This window comes from Nipponia nippon, unplaced genomic scaffold (assembly GCF_047370975.1).
Source record: "Nipponia nippon isolate SJK-2023a ecotype South Korea unplaced genomic scaffold, ASM4737097v1 scaffold_23, whole genome shotgun sequence".
Classification (NCBI taxonomy): domain Eukaryota; kingdom Metazoa; phylum Chordata; class Aves; order Pelecaniformes; family Threskiornithidae; genus Nipponia; species Nipponia nippon.
In genome coordinates this window covers 7870584-7884470 of record NW_028262340.1, presented here as the reverse complement: position 1 = coordinate 7884470, position 13887 = coordinate 7870584, and the positions used below count along the sequence as shown (strand labels likewise).

Sequence of the window (13887 nt, the reverse complement as noted above, 5' to 3'; positions counted from 1 at the left end):
CTGGGAGGTATAACACAGCAGCAAACCCCGCATGGGCCAAGCACGAGGTTGGTGTTGCACGCAAACATTCACAGCCAGAGCTAAACCCAAGCGGGGAGAGGCACGCTGCTGAGCTGCTATGGGCTCAAATACGCTGCCGCTCTGCTCCGCTCTCTTCTGCCCTCCCTCCCCAGCCTGCTTTAACCTTGCCTCGTGGCCACTGGCCGTGCTTGGCCTCGACCCTTTCATGCAACGCAGATGAACAGCAAACCGCACCTTGGCCATGTCAGAAATAGTGTCCCAGTTGCCTCCGCTGACGGAGAACTTGCCCCTGCCTATCCGGGTCAGGATCTCTTCTGGAGTGTCACTGGGACCATTTGCAAACGGAGTGCAGCTGGGGAGAGAAGAGGGAGCCGTTGATTTACTGCCCTGTAACCCAGCCGGGGAGCACCTCCAGGTAGCAGCGACCGACGAGGAGAGGTGCAGAGGCCCAGCGGCCGCCGCGGAGCGTGGCTGAGCGCAAGGCGGTCACAGCCCCAGCTGCTGCCTTCCCGAGAGACAGCGGCGCTTACCCTGCGAGCATCGTGTACAGGAGAACTCCCAGGCTCCAGATGTCGCAGCCCTCGTCGTAGCCTTGGCGCTTTAGTACCTGAGCAGAACAAGCAAAGGGAAAAAAACCCGTGTTCGGTTCTCATTGTTGAGCTCACTTCAGCTTGTGAAGAGCGCCTTGACCCCGTGTGCAGTCTGTAGGCAAAGCTCCTAGAGCCCTACCAAACAGCAACCTCTCGGACTAAAGATGAGGATCCAAATCAGATTTTTGTTTCGTGGAACAGAGGAACCCCCCAGGCACATCGAAACGACAAGCGAGAAAGAAGCCGTGTTCCAGTGCGGTGACACCGCACTGCGCGCCTGCTCTTTTTCTTTCTTCCGCACCGAGATAAGCGAGTGGAAAGTCATCCCCCCTCCTTTCGCAGGTCAGCTAATCAGGAAGGGAAGCCGCCTAGGAAATGACTGGGGCTTTAAAGCCTCAGTTCCCCAAGCAGACCCCCTCATAAGGACAGCACAAGTTGGAGGACTGCACCTGAGATCCCCTATTTGTTCGTTACTACAAGTGGTATTTCTGTAATTACCTCTTGCGGGACGGGCTATGCCGGAGCAGGCTGGCGGTAGGAACGGGGCAGACCTACCTGTGCCAAGCACAGGCTGGGGAGGGACGCGAGAGCTACCGAGGGCCTCCGGTCAGTAAGGTGCTTACCTCGGGTGCCACGAAGTTTGCCGTATAACAGGGAGTCATGAGAAGGCCGTTCTCAGCCCTGAGCTGCTTGGCAAAGCCAAAGTCACAAATGCGAATGCTTTCGGGGTTTCCTGACTCATCCACGTAGAGAATATTGCTGGGTTTCAAGTCCCTGTGAACCACCTGCGGAGCAAAGAAAGAGCCGTTCTCATACCCCTGGAAGACAAAGGTCTGAAGCTGCATCAGGACACTCAACCCCTGCTCTGGCCCCGCGGCTGGCTTGCCAAGACAGCACCACCAGCAAGAAATGATGGTCCTGACAGGCACAGTTACTCCCCGGAGGAGAGGGAGCCTAGCGCAATGCCCGACAGCTTCCCAGGAAACCAGACGTAACCATACTCACCCCTTGGGAATGCAGATACTCCACTGTTTTACAGATCGTGTGCAGGACCGAACTGGCTTCCCTCTCCGAGAAAAATTTCTGTCTGAGGATTTTATCCAGCAGCTCCCCTCCCCTCATCAGCTCAGTCACCAGATACACGTACTTCCCATCGTCGTACACCTACCGAAGCAAACAGGGAGGGGTAACCAAAAAGGGCTTCCAGAGCTTCCCCTTGGTACTTCTGCCACCAAGAAGCAGACAGAAGTCAGCAATGCGGGTGGCTCTGGGGATGCTCCCCCAGCCCAGAGCGACGCGTGGAGCCGGGCCCCCGGGCTGCATCGGGCCCCCCCGGACCAGTCGGCACCTCCTAAACCACAACACAGGAGAAGCCGTTCAGGTGACACTCACATCTTTCAAGGTGATGATGTTTGGGTGCTGCCCGTATCGCAGGAGGATTTCTATTTCCTCAGAAGGGTCTCGCTTGCTCTTGTCAATAACCTGCAAGAGCACGGAGCAGCGTTGGCCACAGCGGGGTGGGAGGCGGGCCAGGAGAAAGCAAACAAGCTGGGTGTTTGCAGCCCTGCAGTGATCCTGCACCGGAGCCGTTCCCTGTCCCTGCCCTCTTTAGCAATAAGCTCTAGAAGGCCCTGAGTTGCTTCATCAGTTCTGCATCCCCAAGCCCCAGTCTTATGCCTGGCTTTTTCGTTCAGGGCTGACACAGCCACAGCAAACTTTGCAAAGAAAGGTGAGATACGGTCCCCCCCGACAGAGAACGCTGCTGCCCCGCTACTCCTAGATAAGAAAGCTCGTGCAGTTACACGCCCAGCAGCACAGAAATTGTCCACTTAGGCCCTACGCAAGCAGGGAAAGCGATTTCATTCCTGGATGCTATTTTGGTCCTCACGGGGATAAACAGAAATCTGATGGGGGAGTTCGGTTCAGATGGTAAATGTCAGACCTTGACTGCGTATTCCATGTTGGTTGCTTTATGAACGCAGCGTTTACACACTGAGTAGGAGCCGACGCCGATCGCCTCCTTCACCACGTAGCCGTCGCTGAACTGGACATTCTTGCCGTGCAGCTGCTGCGAGAGGAGAGCGGAGAGGTGATGAGCTGGGAGGGTTCAGGGCAGGGCCCGTGCCACCGCAGGAGTTCACTGCGACAGAGCGAGCTGGCAGACTGCTGCCTGCTGCACCCCACAGCTGCTCCTCCCGGCGGGGGAGAGGGAGGAGAAGGGAGCGGGGCAGATGTAGGTCAGTGGGCTGACGCTGCCTGCATCTAGCAGGGTGCATGTCGGTGGCACCTTTCCACCCCCGGGCATTTACGCAGCCCTCCCGCTAGCACGGGTCCACCTGGGAGAGGAAAGCAGACTCGCAGGGCCCTGAGGACCTTTGCCCGTGGCAGTCAATAGAAAGGGAAGAACAACAGGATGCAAGGGTTCAGAACGACGCTGCCTCAGGCTTCCCGTTAGCTCTGCTCCAGGTGGCACAGGGGTCCTGCAGACCCGCTCTGCAGGAGTATTTCTGCAGCTTCAAACAGGTGTTCCTCCGTCCCCACTTCTTACCTGTACAACCGAATGCAGAGGTGACTGGGCAGGTTTCACCTTGCCATCCTCCATCAATCCGGTCGCCACAAAACTGAAGCCTCGGAAGAGCTGATGGGCCCCTGCACTAGGGGGGATGCCTGGGGAATCTGCAGCAGGAATTGAGAGGCAGCCTGAAGAGGGCTAGCCCTGCGGGAGCAGAAGCCTTCCCCCCGCTCCCCAGGAGCTCTGGCTCCTCTCTAGTTTATTTGAGAAAAGAGCCACACCATGCAGCGCTGATCTTACCCCGTACCACCCCACGTATCTACGGCTGGGCCACCTCCTCGCTGCCGCAACCATCTGGAGCTGGCAGCGCTGGCAGGAGGCAAACCTGGCCCTGCTGGCACCGGCAAACCAGTATGAAGCCGTACAGTATCGCCTCACACAGGAAACTTTGGCTTTGCCCGAATTCATACAAACCTTTTGGTGTACGCGATGTAAATTCTGTGTCAAAATAGAAGGTGTCATCTGGCTGGCCGACGGCAGGCTTGAAGGGCGGTTTGATTTCCCTGCGGTACAGCTTCTGCAAAACAAGACAGCTCAGAAGTGCTCCGACAGGTCAACGCTCACGTACCCGCTCAGAAGGGTGCGAAGCCTTGCTAGGAATGAGAGGCCGAGAAGAGATTTTGTGAAACTAGAAACAGCTCTGTGGCTTAGCATTTAACTACAGCTCAGCAGTCCTCCCTCGGCTTCTTGGCCAAGGGGGTGCTTTTGAGTCAGCTTGTGGGGAAACACTACAAGTTCTACCATATATTAAATCAAGAAAAAAAAGTGTTCTGTAGGTACGTGGCCCCGCTGCAAGAGCAGTACCGACAAAGCATTTGCCTCGCCAGGCTCTCCCACCTCCCCCTCAGTCCCCCCGGGGCTTTGCCGACAGCCCTCTCTCCCGGGACAGCCGGAGGCGATGCCCTGGGAGGACGTTCGTATCCCCGCGCTCCCACCGGCAGCCTTTTTAAATTGCTTCTTGAAGCAAAAATTTGATATAAGCTTTACTAGCATTGCTGGAGGTTCAGTCTAGCAGCTTGCTGGGTGCCTCGAAAGCACTGAAAGACCGATCTTCAAAATCCCTTACCAAGTCAGGGAAGAAACAAAATGACGTGGTAAAGTAGGGAGTTGGCCAGAAGCAATTGGGAAATGCCGGTGCAGTTATCGCCCTGCTCCTCTGTACAAAACAAGGTATTTCCTTGCCAGAAATGCCTCCCCGAGTCCTTCCCACTTGGTGGAAGACAATCCGTGTCATGCCAAACCCCAATTAAAACCTGCACCTCACTGTTGAGAGATGAGTAAATTCAAACCACGGTGAGATCATAGGCAACTCAGGTATGAAAGAGTTATCCACACGACAAACAGAATTTTAGTTTCGGGAAGGATTATTGGAACAGATGGAGCAGGGACTGGTAGCTCTCCCATAGCTGGTTAGTCTGCAAGCATCACGACCGCGCTGCTACTGCAGCCAGCAGAACTGCATTACTGGTGCTGAGCGATGGAGAAGTTTGCTCTTGTATTTCCAAAACTCACATTCCAGTCAATGGTAGAGTAGAAAGGATGGCGCTTGATCTCTTCTGCCCCATCTGGTCCAGAACCTGAAAGAGGCACCCGTGGAGTGCGTTGCGTTAAACCACCGACGAAGCGAAGGCTACCACGTATGCAACGCAGCCCGGTATTACGGGGAACCTGGCTGTAATTAATCGAGCCCATTAACCGAGCGCAAGTGTGAACATGCTGCTGACCCACGAGGGCGTGAGAGGCCCCGATACAGCATCGGGTGTATTCAGAAGCCAAAAAAATGCCTTACCTAACCTGTTGGCTGGATTCCTTTTGAAAAGGGCTCGCAGGAGGCTCTGTGCCTCGGCGCTGAGGAACTGCGGCATGCCCAGCTTTGCTCTGGAGGGGAAGTTACGCAATCGGCTGCAGGTCTGAAGACGTCAACCCGCAAGCCGACTGCAGCACCTCCACCCCCGAAGTACAATCATCTGTTTGGCATTTACGCTGCACCCTTCAGACTAACTGTTGATACAAAACCGCTTGCCAAATAATGCCATTAAGTTGCGAGAACCCCCAAATTGCACCACGCTCAGTGAAAGAGCAGAAGCTCGCCTCCCGTACCTACACGAAAGAGAAACCCCTCTTACTTGAGGATGAGGGTCATCGTCTCCTTGCGATCCTTCCCCTGGAAGGGCAGCGAGCCGGTGAGCATTTCAAACTGGGAGGGAGGGAGAAGAAGGGGAGGTCACAGGTCTGAGCACGCCTGCGGGTCGCACAGATCCCAGTGCACCTTCACCTGGGAGCTCGCCAAAGCGAGCGAAAAGCTTGCGAGTGATCAAAAGCCTAGCTCTGAAGAAGATCGCAGACATCGTATTTTCTCAGAAGGAGCTGGGTTCACAAGGTTTGCAGCGGGGACACGTCCGAACCAGCGCCCGCTCCTGCAGGAGCCCTCAGATTCAGCAACCGCCAGACGGTGGCACCAGATCTGCATGGACACCGACACCCCAGCGCTGGGGCCGACACCGACACCCCACGCACCCCACGCCGCACACCCCACGCTGCACACCCCGGGCACCCCACGCCGCACACCCCGCGCTCGCTGGGACAGCAGCTCTGCCTCCCCCGAGAAACACACGTCCGGGGCTGGACGCCGGGACAGCTCCTTCCAGGGAGCCCGGAGAACATCCCCAGGTCAGCGCGCCTGCGAGACGTGCAGCATCACGTACGGGAGTTTCAGAGCCGCGGCTGGAGCAGCCGCTAAGCCCGGTCCCAAACACACCGGCGGGGTACGTACCATTAACACCCCGTACGACCACCAGTCAGCACTGTGGGAGTGGCCCTGCCGATTCACAACTTCTGGCGCCATATACTCCACCGTCCCACAGAAGGAATAGGCTTTCTTCTCGTGGTCTATAGCCTCCTTACTCAAGCCAAAATCTACGTAAGAGAAAAACTGTCAGCATGCGCCCACGTGCTCTGAGCAATCGCACGGAGCCGAGAGGCCTAAGAGGAGCTCCGTATTTCAAGAACCAACTTTGCTGGAGCACAAGGCTTTTGTGGAGTCCCTCACCTGTGAGTTTGATGTGCCCTTCTTCATCCAAGAGGATGCTACAGCATGAACGAAAAAACCAAGTTGTTACTGTCTGCAACAAGGGCCGGTGAGAACAAGCACCCACGGCAGAGGCTGGTCTGAGGTGCTCCCCGAATCCAGAGCAGAAAGTTATCTGTCCCTTCCCCCAGCGCTTTAAGCTCCATCACCAAGACACGAGCGGGACAAAGAGCGGCTCCCTTCGCTCTACGCCCTCAACTTCACATCGAGCGAACGACCCGCACAGGTTACACCACCTCTGGTCCCCCCACACCCCAGTAAGAATAACCAAGTCGCACAGCTGGTATGCGCCTCTGTGGAGGCCCAGCCTGGTGCCTTTTTCCTCCGAAGGCTCTCAATTGCTTAAAGCTGGAGCCCGGAGCCTGCCAAGGATTACTGCTCAGACACGCGGCGCACACATGCTGCCTCCGCAGCGCTCCTGGCCCCAGCTGCGGAGCCGAGGAGCAAGAGCCTGCTCGATCGGCACCGCCGCCTTCCATCTGCCCGGCCGATGGGCATCACCCAGCTCTGCCTCTGCAGATGGAGGCTGCGCCGTTTGCCGACCGCAGGCTGGGACCAAAGGATTCGGTTCCCTGCCTCGGCTGTGCCGCACGTACTTCTCTGGTTTGAGATCCCTGTATATGATTCCCAGGCTGTGCAAATGGTCGAGCCCCAGAGCCAGCTCTGCCAGGTAGAACTTCACGTCCTCCTCGGTGAACATGACCTGCGGGAAGGGAGAGGATCGGACAGGCGCCGGGGTTACAACGCGGCAGCGGGACCACCTCTGCTGCACCCACGCAAGAGCTTTTGCATCCATGTTGCTCCCTTCTGCCCTTTTGTACTGAATTTTCCCAGGCTTCGCCTGCCATCCTGAAGTATCAATTAAGCAGCAACGCCAGAAAAAACAAACAAGGTTGCTAAGCAGCAGGCAGGTTTTTAAAAAACTCTTCACTTACGTTACCCAGGTTATGTTCCCAGTTGTCTTCACCTGGCACAACTCCTCGTTACCCCTCCCATTCCCTGCCCTCGCCCTGTCCCAGCGCAGCGACACAGCCAGCCAGCGCTGCAGCAGAACATGGTTCTCGCCTGCTTTTGTTCTTAGCGCGATGCTCAGCAGAAGCCGCTGCAGAGCCGAGACCTGCCTCCTGTGCTGCTGCTTTTCTGCCAGAGGACAGGGCTCCTGAGACACCCTCTCCCGTTGCCAGCTCTGGGCTAGCAGCAGGTTGGAAGCTGGTTTCACCCCTCTCACAGACTTTGCAAGGGTCAATCGCTTCTCCCGGCAATTAAGCCCAGATGGACTGAGAGCCTCAGCAACCCACCGAGATGCCAGCGCATACCCACCTCTTTGGAAAGCCGAGTGAAAAGGTCACCTCCTCGGAGGAAATCCAAGATGAGATACAGCTTCCCCTCCGTCTGGAATGCTGAAACACAAGCCGGAGCAGGAATCAGTCCGCTCCACTGAGGGAAGGCTCCGTGGTGTTACATTAATCACTTAAATCCCGATGGCTCCGCTCGTGCAGATGCCCTGCATGGTTACTAGCTTAAACACAGGGAGGGCTAATTATTTGGGGTAAATGAGATAGCCCGTCCGTGGTGGTGAAATGGGAGCTCACCAGCAGCACTCTGGCACTGCAGAAAACGCTCATTTTATGGGGGGCTGGCTCCCTTTCAGCCAGTGATGTTTCCCCGAGAGAGGCACTGGTCACTTCACGGGGAAGGAAGCTGTCCTCGCTGTCCTCAGAGTCAGCGTTAATCCTGCCAAATTCTGGCTTGACGAGTTAACTCTGCCTTCTCAGTTTCTCCTGATTTAATGTTTTAATCCCAAGGATTTGATGTTTAAACCTCTTCTCCCGGTCTACGCTCTCTTCCCCATTCAATAGCTAGAGCGGGCACGGGACCAAAGACCTTTCCAGGACAGGATTTGTGTTGGGGGGATTGCGAAGGCTCCAGAGCAGCACAGCCATTGAGGGATACAGACTGATCCAGGCCTCTTCTCCATTTCAGGTACCTCCAGAAGCCCGTTAGGGACCACGGGAGGCTCTCAGCATCCTCCAGGCAGCCTGCTGCTGGATGCCTCGTGCTCATCTACCTGCTCGTGGCGGGAGCGCCTGTCGTAGCATCCTTCTTTATGGTGCTTAAAAGCAGTCAGTGTCTGTTCGAGCCTGCAGCCCCTCTCCCAGTGTCCCAACTAGCTCCACACTCACCGTAGTGGAGTTTCACCACAAAGGGGTGGTTTACATCGGCCAAGATGTCCCTCTCTATCTTTGTCCTCACTCGATCACGCACTGTGGGAAGAGAGGGGAACAGCTCAGACACAGAAAAAGGCAGACGGTGCCCTGGTGTCAGCCTTGTCCCAGCCTTAAGCCCTTCGGTACCAGGCAGCTCAGCCAGATCTGTTCCCACCTCCGTCACTGCAACAGGGGTCTTTTATAGACGGAGAGAAAAGGAGGCTGTTTGGTTGAGAGGGAGATGGTTCTTTTTCACCCCGTCACCCTGGGGCCAGCAGTGACGGCTGGGACACTTCCCCAGAGCTCTTTAAGACATGGAGGATAAAAGCATCACAGCAAGAGCCTCCTACCTTTCAAGGTCGCCTTCTTGAGCACTTTCATGGCATAGAGGTGGTTGCTATCTGGCGGCGTTATTTTTCTCACCAAGAAGACCTGAGGGGGAAGAACACCACATTCGCCAGGCACTAAACATTAGCAGTAGGAGCTGGATGCCTCCCGAAGCGGCAAAGCTCACAGTAGCCCTGAGAAGCAGCTGGCCACAGGACTGCGGATGTACCTCGAGCTCTCCATGTGAAACCTCGTGGGGTTTTCAGGAAAGTGCTGTGTGTAGGCTCCGCTCATCCCCCGTCTCCAGCCATTACAGCACTCGTGCTTTTGCACTGCACTTTCCTCCTCTCCAGCCTTCCAGCCCTTGCTCGCTCCCATCGTTCCCCTGGGGCTGGGGCTGATGCTTGAAGCACAACGTACCACAAAGCCTGCGGGTGACTTGCTGGTTCGGCAGCCGGAGCAGCCCCTGATTGTTCAGGTCCTGCATCCTCCCTGGTTTTGGGCAGCTTCAAAAAGACACTGCCTTTCTTTTGCATAGAGCCACGGCTGCATTGGCCCAGGCAGCAGCCCACAGTTCCGTACAAGCCCCTGCTGACGGCGCTGGGAACTGACTGACGTGAAGTTGATTTAACGTGCGAGCAGATGGCCTCTAAGAGACCTGGATTATTTACACATTGAAATAGATGATAAGAGTTACAGGCTACTTCCTTCCCCCTTCGCAGAGGGAAACTGGACCGTGAACAGGGGCCAAAACCAGACGCACACAGCATCACTTCTGAGAAGAGAGGAACACGTCCGAGTCCTCCGAGTCCCCAGGTCCACTGAGAGCCTGGCAGGCAGCTAGAGAGCCGCAGGCGGCCCCTGTGTCCTGCACGGCGCCTGCATTTGCAAGCAGGCTGCTACTCCTTTCTCCTGATCATCTGAAAAAAGAATTACAGGGGAGCTTTGGACACCCAGGCTGGCCCTTACTGAGAAGGCATCACTACAGCTCCTTTCACGTTAGAAGCAACCATTTGCTAAGTGGGCTCATCAGTCAGATTCTTGCGATTTGGTGGGAATCGGGAAAGCGGTTTCGTTGGGGATAGTCCCTTTTGTCATCAAAATCATTTATCTGGCATGACACGTCGGACGAAGCGAACCCACCTTGCCGAAGGAGCCCTGTCCCAGCACCTTCAGGAGCTCAAACTGCGAAGGATCGGCTTTCTCGGAGCCTTCTTTCACGTGGTGCGTGATGTTGATTTCTTTCACAACACCTTCGCCCTGAAAAAGAGGGGACACGGTTGACTGGGAATACACTCCCGAAGGAGGGGAAGCAAGCCTTATCAGATTAAGGAGCAAGGACTGTAGGTACAGACTCGCAGGAACCACATCTGAGAGAACCATAAAGGTTGGTGCTTGTCACAGGTATCTCCTGGCTTCAACATCTGGAATAAGTAAGTGATCAGCAGGCTTGCACCGGGCAGCCGTGCTAAACATCCAGCGCTCTCCCCAAAGGCTCCGCTCCTCGCACCGCAGGCGTTGCACGCCTTTGAACTGCATTTCAGAAGAGTGCTTGAAAAGCACCTTCCTTTTTAAGGCACTGGTGGCAAAAACAGGAGTGTTTATGCCACTAAGAATCCCACAACACAAAAATACGGCTCTGTTGTCAAAACACGGCCAGGGCTGGCAAAAATCAGACATGTTGGAGCCCATCTGCTCAGCAATCTGAGCAACTCTGCAACATAAGTCTTAGTGCATCTTCAGCACATACAGATGATGCTTTAGCAGACTCAAGCCTTCAAGAAGATTGAGGGGAAGCCAAGGTCTCTGGCACATGTTTTGTTTAAAACACATTCTTTTATTTAAAAAAAAAGAAAAAAAGAGATTTTATCAGCAGTATCTAGAATACACTCACCAACGAAGCACACAAGAACAGCCACGGACCCTGAGGTGATGCCGAGACACCTCCTTGCCCCAGCAAACCTCATCCATGCCTCTGGTGCAGCTGGTCCGTACCTCTGGCCCAGAGTTCGGCTCAACAGAAACACCTTGTGCTGCTTTCTATTTGCAGCCCGAATATAAAGAGACTTTTTATACTACTAGCCTTCCAGCTGTGCCTTTCCCTCTGCTTCTCCTGACCGTGCCTAGCCAGTACATCTGTACCCGGGTTTCCTCTGAGCTCTGTTCCAGCCCCTCTCCGGGCTGACCTCGGGGAGCGCCCGCAGCGCAGGCTGGGCTCAGCTTCCCACTTCTACGGACATGAGCCTTACTCAGGCCAGAAATCCCTTGGAGCTGTACGTCTTGTAAGCAAGTCCAGGCTTCTCAGCACTTCAGTCCCTCGTTATCCAGTCTCAGACACGGTCTGGTTGCTATTTGGACCTGAAGGCCAGCAATTATGTTCCAAAGGGCATTACACTCGGTTGCTCTCTGACCCTAGGGCAGATGTGGCCATCAGCGGCTGCCACAAAGCTGGAACTACTATTTAGTTTTTCCCCTTGCAGCGCTGGGGGAAAAAAAAGTGATGCTTTGTTTTCTAAAACTATTCAGATACTTGGTCTGGAACCCACCTAATCGAAGCAGCTTTTAAAAACAACAGGAACCAGGTTTCGGGCTCTGCCTCTCCTCTGCACCCCAGCCCACCCCCCACCCTCCCAGCACCTTCTCGGGGAGGGTGGCCTTGCCAAGCGACCGCGGATGTGGTTGCCTACCTGCACCGAGCACCCTTCCCTTCCCGCTCTCACGCTTGGCTTTTCTCTAGATTAGGAAGTGGCTTTGTTTCCATGCTGGTAGCTTTGCTCTCTCAAGATCCTGCATTATTCAGCCACCAAGACCCAGCAGAGAAGCCCACGCTCCCAGCGGTGCCGCACGTACAGCCCGAGCAGGGGGAGAGGGCCGGGGGCAGCAGCTCCCCCCGCGTTACCCTGCCTTTTGCTGGTCTCGGTGATCACAGACAAGAAAGATCTTACAACCCCTGTAACAACAAGTTTTCGTGTTCCGTATGATCTCCCAGCTTAAATCGGCCACCTTACACTTCTGGCGTCATTTGGAGGCTCAGTCCACGGCAGAGAGCTGTCGGTTAGGAACGGCTTCCCACTGCCAGCCGAGAGCCTGAGCGGGAGTCAGCCGAGAGGTTTCCTCCCGCTAGTCCTTCCACGGCCTTCGGCTCTCCAGGGAGAGACCCCACCGCAGGGAGAGACCCGGGGACGGCACCAGTGGAAGCTGTAGGCTCTTTCCCTCCCCCTCATCTTCATGAAACCACTAGAAACCAGGTCTACAGAGCATCAGCGCTTGTACAGCCGTGCATATTTCACCCTGTAGCATCACACACCTATGCGGGGAGGGACATTTAAAACGAGCTCCTGTATCCACCTCCGAGGCACCTGGACCCGTCCTCCCACCACGGCTCTTCAGGAGCTGCGGAGCAAGGTATTTTCACAGCTGTGGGAATTCTTCGCCTTGGCCAGTAGCAAGACCCAGTGTGTTTAACTGCAAGGGGTTTACGGCAGCCCAAGCTGGATCTCAAGGCAGGCAGAGATTTGCATACGCAGCCTGGCAGCCAGACCACATCTGCAAACACATGTACACGCCAACTAGACCAAAAGTGGCATCAGCGGAGACACTGTTGGTAGCTTCCTGAGAAAAGCTTTGGGATGCCATTTGGCATCTCGCTGGCAGAGGGGAGGTTTCCTCCCATGGACTCATCCAGTAACCGGCAATTCAACAGTTAGGACCCTGGAGACCAGCTCCTGCAGCCTGCTTAGCAGCACACCAGAACAAGTCTCCAGCACAAAAGCACCTGCGTGCCACCGAGCTGCAGCACAAGCAGCCTTTGCTTGCACCGAGATAAGTTCCTTCCAATAGCACCATTAAGCAAACTGTCCCAGAAAAGCAAGAAAAGAAAAGCAAAGCAAATCAGACGGCTCCAAATATCCATAGGAAGCATCAGCCCACCTGGATGAGCAACCAGCGACACCAAGTGAAGCAAGCGAGCTAGCGGCAGTACTGACCGGGCTGGAGAGCTGGCCGGGGGCAGGCAGCTGCAGGCTGCAGGGCTTGGCTCGATGTTTCCTCTGCAGCCAGAGCGTGAGGAAGGCGCAGATGCGAGGAAGTTTAGGGTCCCTCTCCATTCTCCCATCCCGATCAACATCGCACAGCCCCAGTAACCGCCGCCCCCGCGAGCTCCCGGGGAAGCACGGCCGGCTCCCGGGGACCAGGGAGGCTCCCGCGGCGCTGCATGGACGCCCCACGCTTGAGGTTGCCGGATGGAGGAGATACAGGTGGTTAAAGCCTGGCTGGCAGATGCGCAGTGGAGACGAGCGACTCGGTCACACGGAGGCAAGTTCACGCTCCCACTCCCCAGCAACAGCGCTTGTGGTTGGGGCTTTTTTTTTTTTGGTTTTGCTTTTAAAAAAAAAAAAATCTCACAGCTCCTTGTTCACATTTGGGTTCCCTGGTTCAGACAAGACGCTGACAGAAAGCATACACGGTCTAGTTAAAGTGACCTCCATCCAGTGCTGCATGAATCTCATGCCAGGCTGTGAGCTCTGGGGGTATTTCCACAACGGGGGAATATTCTGAGACGCCACTTACTCTTTAAAAAGGAAGAGAAAAGCTCATGAAACCCCACGCAGAAGTCTGGTACCACCTCAGAAAGCTGCACATCTCTCTGCTCTCACACTGGCACAGGGATGATGGGTCACCCATGATGGGATGCAGGGTGCATCGATCCCGTGGGCAAGTCCTCTGGCATCACTAGGATTTGCATCTAGTCCTTTGGCTGCTTTGTGCTGCACAAGAGCCCTTGCCACGGATGCTGGAGTTGCCCAAGAGCCACCCTGGGAAGTTCCATGCGAGGTATTTTTAAGGGCATTTCTGATGCAGACAGCTTCTGAGCCCGCTGCCGCTCGGCTTCATTGGCAGGACAGAGAAGAGGTATTCAGATCGCTTGTTTTGCCTCCTTCCCCCTCCAAGCCTGTTCCCCTTTGACCTCTCCCTTGGGTCAGGACAGACAGATGTTTTCTGCAGCAAGACCCCAGAAAGTGCGGGTAAGAAACCCCTCGAGTAAAAAGACACCCACGCACCTTTGCAATTAGAAATAACCCT

At 55.5% G+C, this 13887-nt stretch overlaps 1 protein-coding gene across 5 annotated transcripts in view; it reads right to left on the bottom strand.

Moving 5' to 3' along the window:
* Positions 1 to 13887, bottom strand: part of RPS6KA1 (ribosomal protein S6 kinase A1) — a 39814-nt gene that overhangs the window by 1712 nt on the left and 24215 nt on the right. For 3 of the 5 annotated variants that reach the window (XM_087760779.1, XM_087760781.1, XM_087760782.1), the window contains 18 exons: positions 9949 to 10065; positions 8829 to 8910; positions 8455 to 8535; positions 7592 to 7671; positions 6868 to 6974; positions 6233 to 6270; positions 5957 to 6099; positions 5310 to 5380; positions 4973 to 5061; positions 4696 to 4760; positions 3598 to 3700; positions 3160 to 3287; positions 2554 to 2679; positions 2004 to 2093; positions 1617 to 1775; positions 1235 to 1396; positions 552 to 628; positions 256 to 373 (listed from right to left, as the gene is read on the bottom strand). In XM_087760779.1, the coding sequence (XP_087616905.1) occupies positions 256 to 373; positions 552 to 628; positions 1235 to 1396; positions 1617 to 1775; positions 2004 to 2093; positions 2554 to 2679; positions 3160 to 3287; positions 3598 to 3700; positions 4696 to 4760; positions 4973 to 5061; positions 5310 to 5380; positions 5957 to 6099; positions 6233 to 6270; positions 6868 to 6974; positions 7592 to 7671; positions 8455 to 8535; positions 8829 to 8910; positions 9949 to 10065 (1836 nt within the window). Of the gene's footprint in view, positions 1 to 255; positions 374 to 551; positions 629 to 1234; positions 1397 to 1616; positions 1776 to 2003; positions 2094 to 2553; positions 2680 to 3159; positions 3288 to 3597; positions 3701 to 4695; positions 4761 to 4972; positions 5062 to 5309; positions 5381 to 5956; positions 6100 to 6232; positions 6271 to 6867; positions 6975 to 7591; positions 7672 to 8454; positions 8536 to 8828; positions 8911 to 9034; positions 9914 to 9948; positions 10066 to 12791; positions 13059 to 13887 lie in introns of those variants that run through there. The other 2 variants (XM_087760780.1, XM_087760783.1) reach the window with 2 other exon arrangements.